Source organism: Pagrus pagrus (genome assembly GCF_965226575.1).
Source record: "Pagrus pagrus genome assembly, chromosome: 2".
Classification (NCBI taxonomy): Eukaryota; Metazoa; Chordata; class Actinopteri; order Spariformes; family Sparidae; genus Pagrus; species Pagrus pagrus.
In genome coordinates this window covers 34711960-34726981 of record NC_140186.1, presented here as the reverse complement: position 1 = coordinate 34726981, position 15022 = coordinate 34711960, and the positions used below count along the sequence as shown (strand labels likewise).

At 40.6% G+C, this 15022-nt stretch overlaps 1 protein-coding gene across 1 annotated transcript; it reads left to right on the top strand.

The window, feature by feature from the left end:
* Positions 1–692: 692 nt before the first annotated feature.
* Positions 693–13226, top strand: naf1 (nuclear assembly factor 1 homolog). The gene is made up of 9 exons (XM_084374745.1): positions 693–770; positions 1250–1509; positions 1682–1823; positions 8756–8849; positions 8965–9047; positions 9199–9359; positions 9490–9541; positions 10952–11039; positions 11236–13226. The coding sequence occupies exons 2-9, from the start codon at positions 1250–1252 to the stop codon at positions 11616–11618; spliced, it is 1263 nt and encodes a 420-aa protein (XP_084230871.1). The 5' UTR covers positions 693–770; the 3' UTR covers positions 11619–13226.
* The last annotated feature ends 1796 nt before the right edge of the window (positions 13227–15022 follow it).

Below are 15022 nucleotides of genomic sequence, written 5' to 3'. Positions count from 1 at the left end.
ATGGTGACATTTCCAAACAAGGTACTAAATGCAGATGTATCGTAGGCCTATGTTAATTTATAGTACATCAAATCTATTGTACAATAATTTACAATGCGAAGTAACATATGTTCTTACTGCCTTGTCTAATGATGGCCTGCACATATGCTTCTATTGATAGACATGGGCGTCCCAGCCATTATACGATTAAATTATACTTTTAAATGATTAGTTTGAATTTTAAGTAGTTTTCTATTTGAAATGTTAGCAAACATGTATTTTTATCCAAAAAATTCAGTATATCATGAGCTTGTGCCCCAAAGCTATGATAAGTTGAATCAATTTACATTTAGCTTTTTGGATGAAATTGCAAAATGTAGGCCTGAAGATTTTTTTTTTCTAATGCTACTATAGCCAGATAAAGGACCAGAACACTAGTTAAAAGGCACCAGAATATAGGAAATCTACTCTTATTTTAAAACAAATTTAATCTACGGGGAAATCCTAAAAAAAAGTTATTGCCATGAATAGGCCACCATATACTGTGAAAAGAACAATATATAATCACGTGTATTTTTACACAAGTTTCCGTGAGTTTAATGTCTCGTTGTATGTTTTATTGTAGTTTGTGTAGTAGTCGTTTCCACAGGTAATTTTAAAACACGACCGTAAATGAAGCTTTTATTGTAAAACTTTATAAACGGAAGTAGTTTCGTCCATTTTGGGTTTACTTGTGAGTGGTCTCGTGAGGTTCTTCGCAGCACGCATCCAACAGCCTCACAAACAAACAGGTAATAACGCAAATTCACAACAAAGAAACACTGGTACTGTGCGACATGTTGCCTGTGGAACCTGTCGGAGAGGAGCCACGCGGGGCCACAGCTGCTCACTCCAACTCGAAACTCAAATTAAACGCTGTTAGTCCTCGTTAGCTTGTTAGCTAGTTAGCCGAGTGGCTCGCTGGTTGGTCCATACTGTTCTGTAACTCGTCTGTCGCCTGTTTCTAGCCAGTGTCATTTTTAAAAGAAATACTTTTCAACGGTGACATGCGTTGGTTTTCATGAATGGAGGCAACTGTATTTGTGTCCATGCTGCTTGCCTTATTTCACCCTGTATTGACAGCAGATTAAGTATTCAAACTCAAGGTGCTGATCAAATGACAATGTGGTTGATCATTCACGATAAACTGAGAGTCAAATAAAAGGAAGTTATGTGGATTCTTCAGCTCCATCCTTTCTCTGAACACCCCCTCCCGGTTTGTACATTTCAGATGGATGAAAAAGTATCAGAAGAGAATGGACAGACATTACCAGCGCACAATGAGGGGGAAGAGGAGATGGAGGTTACCATGACAACACAACTAGAGTGTCTCGTTGTAACCCCAGACGGTGCAGACACGTCATCAAATACTCGCACACATGGAGAGGAAACGGGAGATGTGCAGACGGACTCAACAGCAGCAACACTGTCTTCAGTCAGCGTGTGTAAGACAGAGGACAGTGATGACGAAGACTCTGAGGATTCAGACAGGTATTTACAGACACACTAGCTGGGATAACAGGCTTCTTGTTGACCACTCATGCTCAGTATTTTCGCCCCAGTTCTCATCTTTGTATTTGATATTAATGAAGTTCTAAACAGGAAGCAGTAAAGGAATGGAAATGAATGACTGACGCAGATTCTCTCCCTCTCCTGTCCTCAGTGACAGCTCTTCCTCCTCCTCCTCTTCATCATCCACCTCTTCCTCTTCTTCACCCTCTCCCCGCGTGCTTGGGGATGATGACGATGACGAGGGTTTCAGCCAGCCAGCCCCCATCAAAACTAGAGATGAAGTCCTGCTCGAGGTCAGTCTGTGATTGTATGTTTGAAGGGTTGGAAGGTTTTTACAGTGTGTTCAGGATGCCTATTTTTCCTCCATGCTGAAGAGGCCAGAAGGACAATATGCGTCTGGTCAGTGGACTGAGTGTATAAATCGCAGATGAACAGTAATGGTCTCCTGCTCTACATGTTAGAGCACGCTACAGAACAAATGACAATGTTTGTTAACAATAATTGGAAAACCCTGCACCACCAAGCCTTCTAACACTCTGAATGTCCTTTTTTATGATGTCATGTCAAAGTGTATACATGTGATTTATCATCAACAACACTTTGATCCACATTAGGGTGGACACTGATGGACCACAGACTAAAGACAATGGCAGCTTGAGTTCACCCCAAACTAGCACTTAGTATGAGCTAACTCTGCTGTGTAGATGTCAGAGCCACTAAGAAAGCAATACAGTACATGAAATAAGCTCAGTAGAAATATCAGAGGTGATGTTTAATGTCTTCATATCTTTAAATGTTCTAGTTTCTATTTGAAAACAGCAGAAATAAACATGTCTGCTGATTTCATACAGTATCATACAAATCATCGGTCAGTTGTCAGAAGTGACTGTTGTTGATAGTCGCTGTGATTTGGTCTTTTCTTCCCTGTAGAATGTGGATATTTCTGGTTGTTACAGATGTGACATTTGAGGAGAAAGAGCTCAGATATTTTCTGCTAAGCCTCTTCTGCTCTAACCTGTAGTCTTATTAGCAATACCATTTAATGCTATTAATTATATTTCTAATTAGGCTTTACACGATCAGGATTTTTGGGGCCGATCACGTGAGGGAGCAATATGTGTATTTAAATAACTTGTTAATTTACTGTATGTACTGTTTACTGAATATCAACAAAAGTATTCTCAAGCATTTTTGCCAGTGTTTAACAATCTTTGCCATGGCCCAAACCGACAGAGATGCAAGGGTAAAACATCAATGACCTCTAGAGGGCATCACTGTCATGGCCAGGGGTTGAAATTAAGCTGTTTTACTCGCCAAATGCGAGTAATTTTTGTATTTGTCGAGTAATTTATGAAGACCACTCGCCACTCTGGCGAGTAATCTAAAAAAATAAAAGCCCATCATATCTTTCTTATGTAGAAGCTTTCAATGTGAAGCAGCAAAAACAGGAAGTCGTGTGTTTTGATCAGCAACTTAACACGTCTCCCGTGAGTTCTGGGATGGACGCCTCTCATTGGCGGTTAGGTTTAGGCATGAGGAATGAGGAATCAGGGTAAGCCAATCAGAGGCAGAGTAAGGCGGGTCATCCCAGATGATCCCGCGAAAATCAACACCACTTCCCACAGATGGTTGTTCGTACTTTTTCGCGGACGTCAAGATGAGCAACTGGAAAGCCGCTGAGATCCGGGAGATGCTACCGTCTCCTCGGTCTCTGTAGCTGACAGCTAGCGGACACAACCAAACAGCTAGTAGCTGCTGTCAGCTTGTTGTGTAGCGGCAAGCTACGAACGGTTGCTACTTTCAAATTAAAAGCCCCCCGCTAAGAAACCAGTTCTAAAATCCAATGGGGTGCAATGTAAAGCTCTTATTTTGAAGACAAATTCGTTGTCACTGTTCACTGCCCAACTTCGTGCTTCACGTCACGTCACATGTTTACGCCTACCCCAGTGGCGGCTCTGAAGCCAGAACATGTTGCCAGGCTGGTGTTTCTCTCCAAACATCTGTAGGCATGTAGTATGTTCCTGTTCCTTGTAGTATGTGCCTTTTCTGCATAGGCTTCATTTTTTCATTTGTTTGCACTTTATGATTGCACTCTGCAATGGCATATTTATTTTTTGCCCTTTGACTTGGGTACATTTTATTTAATTATTTATGATTATTATTATCACAAGTTTCAATTTGAAGCCTTGTTCACATACGGTTTGTTTAAAAAAAGTGCAATAAAAAGATATGTTTTACCTAACATAATGAATAATCGTGATTAATAATCGTGATTTCAATATTGATAAAAATAATCGGGATTATCATTTTGGCCATAATCGTGCAGCCCTACCGCAGCCTATAAACTATTTTTTCCCTCCACATTCCCGATTTAGCTACTCCATTATGTGGAGATTTCTTGTGGGGGGCCAGACCCCAAGAAAAAAAACGAGGACGGAGGATGAATCGACCGACAGCGTCTCAGCCCCCACCTCGTCTCAGTCAAAACCGGCGAAATATGTTCGGAAATTTAATGAGAAGTGGAATTTCATGACGAAGGAGGGAAATAGCTTTGAGGGGGAACTCTCTGACTCTGACAGAGACTGAACTTGAAAAAAAATGTGTGTTACGAATGAAGTGAAAAAATTTTCTGTATATATGCTGCTAATAAATATTGTGAAGAGAAGAGACACAATGCGATTACTATGATTGAAAATCAATTTAGACAGACATATGAAAAAGTAATTCTAACAAATGGCAATTTAATATTTTTGTCTGGTAAAAAATCTGTTTGTCTAGTAAAAATTTTCATCTACTCGCCAGTTGTCTGGTAAGCCAAAAAGTTAGTTTCAACCCCTGGTCACGGCTATACGGACGGGTACTGTGTAAAGTAGTTTGCTTTAGCATCCGTATTGATGTTTGTTTTTCTTTTTCCACGCTCAGTTTCTTGAACTCGGCATGCTCCTCCTTGTGTTCCTTATCCAGGTGCCTGATTAAATTTGTCGTGTTGAAACATGTTGCAGATGCTCCCCCACGAGGTTCTCTAGTGTTGCACAGATTGCAAATAGCTTGAGTTGTATCTGTCTCATTCACTTTGAAGAAGTCCTACACCACCGACATGTTTGTTTGAATCCGACAGCTAATGATTCAAGATTCAAAAAACTTTATTGTCTGTCACATCGTGACAGGACTCAAAACTAGCTGTCGGATTCAAACAAACATGTCGGTGGTGTGGAACTTCTTCAGAGTAAATGAGACAGATAAAACACAAGCCATCTGCAATCTATGCAACCAGAGCATCTGCAAAAAGTTGTGCAAAAATGACGTCATTGATCGAATCAGCAAATTAAGACATTACAGCTGATCTCACAAATTGCATAAAATGCAAAATATCGGCCGATCAGATCAGCAGAAAGCCTTTTTCTAATATTATGGGTAACACTTCATAATAACATCATTAATAAATGTATAGTAGATTACAGTTTTATATTTTTTTTCTTCACTGAACAAACAATGAAATGCTTTACAGTATAAAACATTAAGCAGTTTTTTATTGTAAAGTTGCAACTGATGTTTATAACACTTTGTAACGTTAATACATACAGTGTAGTTCATCTATAAACATTATTTAGATGGTCATTGTAAAGTTTCAACTGATGTTTAGTAGGGCTTTGACATCGAACTTCGGTATTCGAATATAATTCGAATATTAAAAAAAAAAAGATATTCGAACGAATATCGGGCAGCTTCTAAATATTCGAACCTATAATAAGCATTATTTTTGGTAAATGTGTTTGCCTGAAAACGTAGTTTTCAATCCAGATTCGAGGCTTTTTTCAGCCTGTTTTGTGAAACGCGAGCTCATGAGCATTGATCACCTGGGGCTTCTGTACGTTATCACGTCGTTAGCGCCTGACGCCTGTTTACACTCTTTCACAGAAAAACAATGGCAGAGCAAAAGGCTGCGAGTGCGGAAGGAGAACTATACACGCCGGAAAATTTAAGGAGTAATGTGTGGCGCTTCTTTGGTTTCCTGAAACAAGGAAAAATAATGAGAAAGGACAAAGTTATTTGTAAAATATGTAAGACTAAACTTATCGACCACTCCACGACCAGCAACTTGAGAGCCCACCTGTCAACACTTTTCTGTCTATTGATTGATACACTGCCCTCTGGTGGACAGAACATAGAACAACAGAAAAACGACTTTCTTTTGATACTAATATAGGTCTTACTGGAGGCATTTAATGATCAAAATATTATCAATAAATATTCGAATATATTCGAATATTAATAAACAAACGAAGTTCGAATATGATTTTTTTGGGCAAATGTCAAAGCCCTAATGTTTAGGTTGATAAGCATTTCAGTGTTTACAGTTTAAATGTATTATGGTCCATGTCTTTATAACAAGTATAAAACAGTCACGCAGATGACTGCAGATGTCTCAGTAGCTAAAGAACTTGCTTGCTGGAAAATGTGACATTGTTATTGCTGATTTTTGCTTGGCAGTCGCACATTTTCACATACTTTAATGTGGCATTCCACCCTTTGATAGCATTTGATGCCGGACATCTGTACGCTTGGTACTGCTCCTCTAATATCAGTGCAGACTGGTAGGCTAGGAGCAAGGGTTGCTAATGTTAGCCTATAAAGCACCACTGTTGGCCAGGTAATTAAGCACTTTTCTCTTTAATTTGATGACTTGATTGACAGGTGAAGTTGTGAACAAATTGTGAGCGGAAACATACACCCTCACAGAAAGCGCAACACATTGGCAGTTATGTTCCTCCTCAATTCAGGGTCTGCTTCACCAAACAATGTTTGGTTCTCATTTTTAAAGGGTAATTCCTGTATTTTTAATCCTGGGTCCTATATTTTCATGTTTTGGTGTGTAAAAGATTCATACTCTGCAACAGTTTTGGAAACGGTCCAGTAAATTGCTTCAGCTGGCAACTGCAACAAGGCTGCAATGTAAAACTGTGGGGCAACTCCGGCTGTCAAAGTTATGTCCACTAAAAGTGCTCATCTCTCTCTGTAGGAATCATTTCCTTGCTGTCAGACTGTCAGAATAACAACCTCAGCCTGTCAGGGACAACAACAAGCACTTTCAGTGGACGTAACTTTGACAGTCGGAGTTTCCCCAAGGTTTACGTTTACTGTCCACAGTTCAATACACACTTATGGCTCGCGAATTTTGCATTTCAATTTTGCATTACTACATCCCATGCATTTCTCTCCAAATTGGCTCTGTGTGTGTCCTAGTCCTGCAGTAGCCCCATTCACTTTGAGTGCGGGGATCCTGCGCCAATTCTCCCCATCCTCCTCTGTGTGAAAGTCTCGGAGACAGCAGGGGTGAAATTTAGCTGCACCTCTGATGCGCCTCAGGAGGTAGCGTCGGCGGTAGCATCGGCGGCAGCATCGGCGGTAGCATCGGCGGTAGCATCGGCGGTAGCATCAGAGGCAGCATCAGAGGCAGCATCAGAGGTAGCATCAGAGGCAGCATCAGAGGCAGCATCAGAGGTAGCATCAGAGGTAGCATCAGAGGCAGCATCAGAGGCAGCATCAGAGGTAGCATCAGAGGTAGCATCAGAGGCAGCATCAGAGGTAGCATCAGAGGTAGCATCAGAGGTAGCATCAGATGTAGCATCAGAGGTAGCATCAGAGGCGCAGTATTGGTGAACAGAACCTGTGTGAATGGATAAGCTGGCGGTGCGGAGCGGGGGCGTGTCGGTCTGACAGTCTGATAACTAAACAGATCCTCCACTCAACAAAATAAAGAGAAATGTCCCACAAAGCAACGTTACAGGGCCAAACAACAGTATCATAGTAACTGGTAGTGTCTGTGGCAACTTATGTGAGGAAAAAAATACCGCAGTTATACGTGGAGAAGTGTCTGTCCTCCTGTCTGTCCGACCGACTCTTCGTCACATTTCTGCCCGAAAAACAGCGTCTGTCCCCAGCAGAAAACTTTAACTCACCATGTGTTTGTCTCCTTCCACTATTGTGTTGCTGTAGTTACTGTCTCATGGTGACGGTCAGCCCTCCCGACCGAGACTTCAGTGAACTTTCCCCCAGAAAACAGCCTCCCTCCCCGCGAGTGAGAGAGTCAGAGAGCGTCCTGTTTACTGATGGCGATTATGTAATTATGTAATTTAGAGCGAAAAACGTAACTTTGTCACTTTCCAGGATGTTTGGTGGGTCAGGATCTCAATCACAACACATTATAACAGCATCCATATGATTATAAACAGTCAGTGGGTACATGTTTAGATTAACAGGAGGACACCGGGTGAAACATGTTGAAGAAAACACAGACGTCATCATCATGACGTGTACTGTCACGCCTCTTTTGGATCAGCAGCGCCGGCTTGCTGTATGAAGTACACACTGGTTCGTCTTTACGCCGGAGCTGCTTGGCTCTGTGTGAACAAACAACAGTGGAGAATTGGTGAACCGCCGCTGCTGAGATAATGCGGCGACTCTGTGTGAAAAGGGCTAGTGAGAGCAGGTTGGTGTGTAACCAGACAATACCCCTCCCTGCAAGTGAATGGCCGATCGCTGTTAGTAGGCAAATGATGAAATGGCCCTGGAGGTGGTGCTGGAATAGAGTAGACTCACAGCAGACAGCATAGTGACCGATGTGGAGAGGCGACAGTTTGAGGACATTGTGGTTTTGGTGTTATGTACAATGATGAGGGAACAAAAACGGTGGACAGAAAAGTTACTGTCAGCGAGCACTGCTCACCTCGTGTCGCTACACAACCAGAAACGCTTCAAACATGAGCACGCATCTGCACTGCCACCCCCACCCAGCGATATCGCTGTGTGGAAGCAGGACAGCCGAGCAGGTAACGCTGTCAGTGAAGCCGCAGTTTCTCTCTCATGCCTTCAAACAAACCTATCCTACCACACCAGAAAAACACAAAAAATCACCAGTGCAGTAGGGACATTCGTAACATTGTAGCTTTTCTTTCTCCTCATACAAAAAAAGGCTTACCAAACCAAAACCTAGATCCATAAACAGAGGTACATATCCAACTGTGGGCTAACTGTACTGTTGCACCCCTAGTATGAATCATGTACACATCAGAACATGTAATTAAAATTAATAAGTAAAAATAGCAGAATTGCTTTTACATCTATAGCACACTTTTTTTCTGTGTTTTGTTGCGTTTTAAACCATACGAACAAATGTACTTTTACACCATCAGACCAAAAGCTGACATGTCATGTTTATTTGTAGGAACTGCCCACGGTGGAGGAGGTGTGTATCTCGTTACCAGAAGATTCAGAACTCCAGCCTGTTGGAACGGTCTCCAGTATTATACAGCAACTTGGTAAATATACACACACTCACGTTCAGGTCACACTTCAGAAAAACCCAAGTGGAATAGAAGCTTTTAATGTGTGATTCCTCAGCTCTGTCTCAAACTGTTCTTTGTGTGTCTGCAGTTATCATCCAGTCCCTGAAAGACAGACCAGCTCTGACTGATGATAGTATCCTCTTTAGATCTGATAGGCTGGCTTTGGGAAAGGTGGGTGGACCAGCAGAGGCTGTCTGTATGATGACCTTCACCTTTGTCAACTCTGTTTTGCTGTCTTAGTGTGTAAAGAAGTGTTTAATTTGTATCAGTTTGTTGTCATCTTGTTGGTATCCACATGTCAATGTATCTGTATGTGTTTCAGGTGTTCGATGTGTTTGGCCCGGTGTCCAGTCCACTCTATATTTTGCGTTTTAACTCTGCAGACCAGATAAGCAGCAAGGGGCTGACGGTGGGACTGACAGTTTATTATGCACCAGCCATCAAAGAGTGCACAAGATACATCCTCATTCAGCAGCTCAAACTGTAAGTATTTAATAAAGGTTTGTTTGTTGAGTAGTAATTATACAGCAAGTTATATAGTAATAGTAATTATGATGAACTGAAATTTGTTTCTGATCAAACCTAACTAATACGTCAAATTCTTTTCTTTCAGCTTAAAAGGATCTGATGCATCCTGGAAGAATGACCAAGAGCCACCAGTGGAGGTAAACACACACACACACACACACACACACACACACACACACCAGAGATGGGAACTCAAGTCTGAGACTTGGACTCAAGTCGCACTCAAGTTGCAAAAGTGACTTCAGACTTGACTTGCGACTCCACCTCAAAAGACGTCAGACTTGACTCGGACTCGAGCTTTGAGACTCGTGAACAACTTGTATTTCATGCAGTAATTGCTTTTAATCTAAATGTATTCATGTATTTCTATTTAATTTTATTGGTGCATATATGTTGGGGAAACATATGACGAGCTGCATGTCCCCTTTGCCATAATGTGCAACTTAACGCGCTATGTGCGCGCACTCACAGATCAGAAAGTGCATTGACCATGGTGACAACAAGTCCTCTCGGAGTTGTGCCTTTTATCATTACTTTTGGTTACAATAACTTTGTAAAGAGTTTAACTTTGCAAAGAGTGATGCCATGATAATCTTAACAAGTCTTCCCAAATGCTTAAATCATATATCCAGCTCAGGAAGCATCCCTCCCATACATGGTTATCTGTTTAACAACATAGCAAGGGGGGTGAATGTAGAGTTTCTCACCTTCAGCCAGAGGAATAGGAGGTAAATAGGTCACAGACATTAAGTCTGCTAACATAGATGGATCGAAGGCCTCCTTACAAGTTTTACACAAACAGTCAGCTTTGCTTTGGCTTGGTTCGTCAGACGTGTTCTGTAGACATATCTACAGTAGCTTCAAAGAAACTAGGTTGCAGAGACCATGAGATATAAACTCATAGAGCAGACTATCCTTATCCAGACTTTAACGTCTGTACAGGATATGTATGACCTCCTATCGTATGGAGACAGAATGTCCTGGGAGAATCACATTTTTCTCTCATTTTTCTTTTTTTTTGAGATGCGTCTATCCCCGAGGTGGAAAGCTCCTAAAGCATCACTTTAGTTGTTCAAAACCTTCTTTTTAGTAAACTCTGTGAACACAAACAATGTTCTCAATGCTCGTGTTCATGTGTAGAGACCCTGGTGATACTACAAGCAAAGTTTCATGTTGTGTCGAGTCTTCTTAGTGTTTTAAAAATAGCAATTTTGATGCTACCATACAGCTGCCCCTAGCACACAATTGAAAATGATTTTGACCCGAAAACAAAACTACGGTAAATCTTAAAAGTGGCTTTTTCGTAGTAATTATGCTTTTACACAAAGGTTTGACTCAGGGACATTCACAAAAAAGCCTAGGTTACATTTTGGCAAGAGTTACACTTTAAGATCAAACCAAGTAAATCTGAAAAAAGTGATGGTTGAGCCTGAAAATATTTAGGACTCCTCTAATTTTGTAAATTTGATGTGAACTTTCCACTATGCTCAATATGACTGCTGTGTTTACTTTACAAGAGTCTGTCTGTCTGTCTCTCTTCTCTCAAGGCTTTAGATTATAGTGATGACGAGAAAGAGCAGGAAGCCAAGAGGAAAGTGAAAAACTCCAAAAAGAAGAGGGACAATAACAGTACAGGTATTCACACACATTCAGCAAATATATTAATGAATAAACAGAAATGTTGACATGTTTGGATGGTTAAAAGGTTTTACATATGAAAGAAGTCTAAAGATGAAAGTCATCGTTTTTCCATTAGAATATGACAGACATCTGCTCATCCCTACTCTTTTTTCCCCTTTGCTTTGCTTCATCTTTTTTTTTTTCTCTCCAGATAATCCTGGCCACATTACCCAGGACACCTTGCAGCAGCAGCAGCAGCAGCAGCAGCAGCAGCAGCGTAACACTCGGGTTTTCCCACCAAGACATGCAGGCCCTCCATTCAGGCACCAGAACCCGAGGAATAAATATCCACCGTTCCAGCACACACACATACACCCACCATCCAGACACACAAACATTCCTCCCATGTACCTCCCACCTCCCTGCCCTTACCCTCCTCCCCCTTTTCTACCACCCAACTTCCCTCTCTACCCCCCTCCTCCTCCCTCTTTCTTCAATCCATCTTTCTCTTCTCCTCTCTGGCCACCAAACTCTGTCCCCTTCTCTGACCTCCCTCCTCCTCCTCCTCCTCCTCCTCCTCCTCCTCCTCAGTGATGCCCAACACATACCCTCTGTACATGACATGTAGACAGTCAGGCTGGACAGCTGGACGAATCATCCACATGTACCAATCACTGGCTCTGCTTTCAGCAGTGTTAATTAGGCCATGCAATCACTGATTAACACAGGACATTTACTTAATATAGCTGATGGAGCGATGTGCTGAGACCAACCACACACCCTGCCTTTGTCTTGTTTTTAATATTTTATATTATTTTGAATATATCAATTTCTTTTTCATAGCATTTGATATCAGTTAACCATTTGGACCATAGTCAAACCTCCTGAAAGAATGTAGTCCCTAATCAAAAAGGTAAAGGTGGTTGTATTTTGAGACACAGCTGTTTGATGCCATTAAAGATTACTTATCCCTTCCATCCTGTTCACACATAGGGACTAAAAAACACCAAAATAGCAGGTTGCAATTCATTGTGAAGTGAACCTCAAAAACATGTTGGCACCACTCACTGTGACTCAAGACTCAAAAGGTTGAGAAATGTTCAGTTTGATGCAAAAGGCTTGGCAACAGGCAGTTGCGCTTGTTAAGATTTCCTCATGAAACGAGCACATATTCTCCTCCGACTCAACTGCGTAACAGAACTTTGCACAACGCTGATTGTCACAGTCAATGGCTTCCTGATTCTTTGAATCATTTTAATCAGCAAGATGGACCTCTGGATGGAAAGTTGATGTGTGGAAACACCTCGCTCAGGAAATAAAATACTTCCTCTTGCACCAATGAGGTCATACTGCCCAGTAGTCCCATTTATGTAAATGAAATGCCCAGCACATAAGATTAGGGAGCCTGCCACTAGAAGTCTGTGGGCTCCAGTGGACACTAAATGAAGCATGTGAACCAAGCTCACACATTTGATTTTGGTGTCACTATTTGACAGCTAAGTCGACCAACAGGATATGTGTAGAAAGCTTGATGAGTTCCTCTACATTTGTGGTTTTGATCAAATTTCACTTGAAGGCAGAATTCTGTGCATTCTATGCACATTGTGAGTGTATGACAACTGTTGCCATTAGTGTATTCAATGAAATCAGTTTGTCGTGCACTAAGGGCATCGTGTCATCATTCAGTTTTCTGCAAACTGCTGGCCAAATATGAGTATGGTGATGATGTGTACACACAACAGACATACTACTTTAGTGCTACTTGAATTCATGCGTTTTTTATGTTGATCATTTGTCATGTCAATTGAGTAAAATATTAATAGATTTTTGGTTTATTTCATTATAGTTGATCTGGTCTCGTCTGTAAGCTCTTGTTGCCTTCATACAGTCCTGTCTCCAAAGCATGGAAGAGAAATATGGTGGTTTAAGGTTTTAAGAAAATTGACTATTGGAAACAACTGTTCAGGAGACCTTTAAGGAATGTATGTGCTGTGGCATTTATTGACAACATTGCTGTGGTCTTTTTATTTTACTAACTGAGCTGTGAAACCAGGACAAGTCATTGTCTCTCATTTGCAATGCTGTAAATGTCTATATTTCTTTGTACCAGAGTGCTATGTAAATGTCTACACTTTCCTATCTGATGAGCTGTGTCAATGGGAAATAAATGTCTTTGTGCACGCTGAACAGGCAGTATTTTCAGCTACATTTGTCCTGTGTAATGTGTTTTGGTCACACTGCTGTGTGAAGCTGATGCTGTGTTCACACTCTACCACATCCAGTTTCCTAAGTGAAACTGCAATCTGGCACAAGACTTCCATAACCACAAGCCCAGAATGTAACATTTCATGTAATCTAAAAATCTCTGCAACATCAATCATAAACACAGAAAGCGTGCATCATGCACAACATGATTAAATGAGTATTTTATCACAGTAAAGTTCTGTAAAAACATTTAAAGATTCTTCAAAAACACTAAACCATAAACAAATGGTTTGTTAAAAAAGAATAGCCAGAAGAATCCACACTGATTCCATTCTCTGAAAAATCTGCAAATAAAAATAGACCCGACCCTACCCCAAAAAAGAATTTAAAGAAAGAGTCAAATCCATTTAGTGTATTTAGGATGAAACATTCGATGGGACAGTACTTCCTCTAAACAAGACGGGGGGCCCATGACAGGAAAAGGTATGTGTTTTAAGTGCTGCACAACAGATGTCATCAAACATACCTTCTCACTGCAGCAGCTTCAAAATGTCAGTGTTCTTTCGTTCACGTGAGTCTGATGTCCACATTGAAGTTAGTGAGTATCAGGAATTCCCCAAACCTGAGCCTGAGTACGCTGCTGTGGAGAGCCCTCCGAAACCAAGTAAGTAATCTAAGACCATTCAGAGCAGACTCTACAGGTGAAGAGTCATTCATTGGATAAAGCCAAGTTCAAAATTCTTGTTTCATTCTGCTGAAACACTAGTCAAAGGTCTTTACAGAGTGAATGTTGGATATTTCTTTTATCACTCCATGAATCCAAAAATACTGCTAATAGCCATAGAAAAAAACAAGCAAGCCCTCTAAAGACCTTCAGAATATAGATGGGAATAAAAGTGGAAAGTTTGGTGTATGTAAGTGCTGCTGAAGTGAAGATTTCTGGCTCAGGGAAAAAACTCATTCTGAGAAAATGGCCTTTTAAGATAGATTGTCAAATTCCATAATTTAAGGATATCACTATGAAACTTCCCCGATTATAGTAATCATTTTCATAAAGACAACAACCTTTGTATGATAAGCTTTGTGATGTTTTAATATGCAAATTAGGGATTATCTAGTTAAAATGAATATCCCGCAGTAAAGAACAGAAATCTGAACACTGAATGAAGCCAGGCCCAAAGTGTGTGTTTGCTTGTTTCATGTTGTTGACATGTTAGAGTCAAAGGTTTGGACAAAGGGCATTTTGGATCCCTCTTTTATAACCAGTGGTGAATAGGGTTAAAATTGTAACTAATAGATATCACAGTGAAACTTCCCCCGCAGATATTAAGATGATTATTTTGTATTCCATGTTTTCTGATATTTCATATAAATAAAGATGCAAATGAGGCTAATGAGCTGGTTAAATATGTGCTAATTTGCATCAATACGAAGAACAGAAATCTGCACTTGTACAGTATAACATCAGAAAATTAACAATTTGTTTAGAGGGTTTAGTTGTTGGTTTACTGTTTCTTTTACACAAAGCTTAACTGATTCTCGAGTTTTGGGGTCGACGCTGATATAACAGATTAAAAAGTTCTGTTCTCTAAATATCAGCCAATAAACAGACATTTTGTCATCATGATGCTCCCTCAAAAACTCTGGTTTAATGGTTTAATGATAAATTTGTGACATCAGTGCACTGAAACAAACTCCATGGGGAATGTAATAATTGTAAATCAACCCAAGAATGTATTTTTGCATCATAATCTCTAAATTAAGTTTCATATGTGCAGATACCAATGTATTTG

What these genes read in the sequence shown, in the direction of transcription:
- naf1 (XM_084374745.1), top strand. Translation starts at nt 1,250, where the DNA reads ATGGATGAAAAAGTATCAGAAGAGAATGGACAGACATTACCAGCGCAC. An exon ending in GACTCTGAGGATTCAGACAG is followed by an intron (nt 1,510 to 1,681) that starts GTATTTACAGAC and finishes TCCTGTCCTCAG; the next exon opens with TGACAGCTCTTCCTCCTCCT. An exon ending in GAGGGACAATAACAGTACAG is followed by an intron (nt 11,040 to 11,235) that starts GTATTCACACAC and finishes TTTTCTCTCCAG; the next exon opens with ATAATCCTGGCCACATTACC.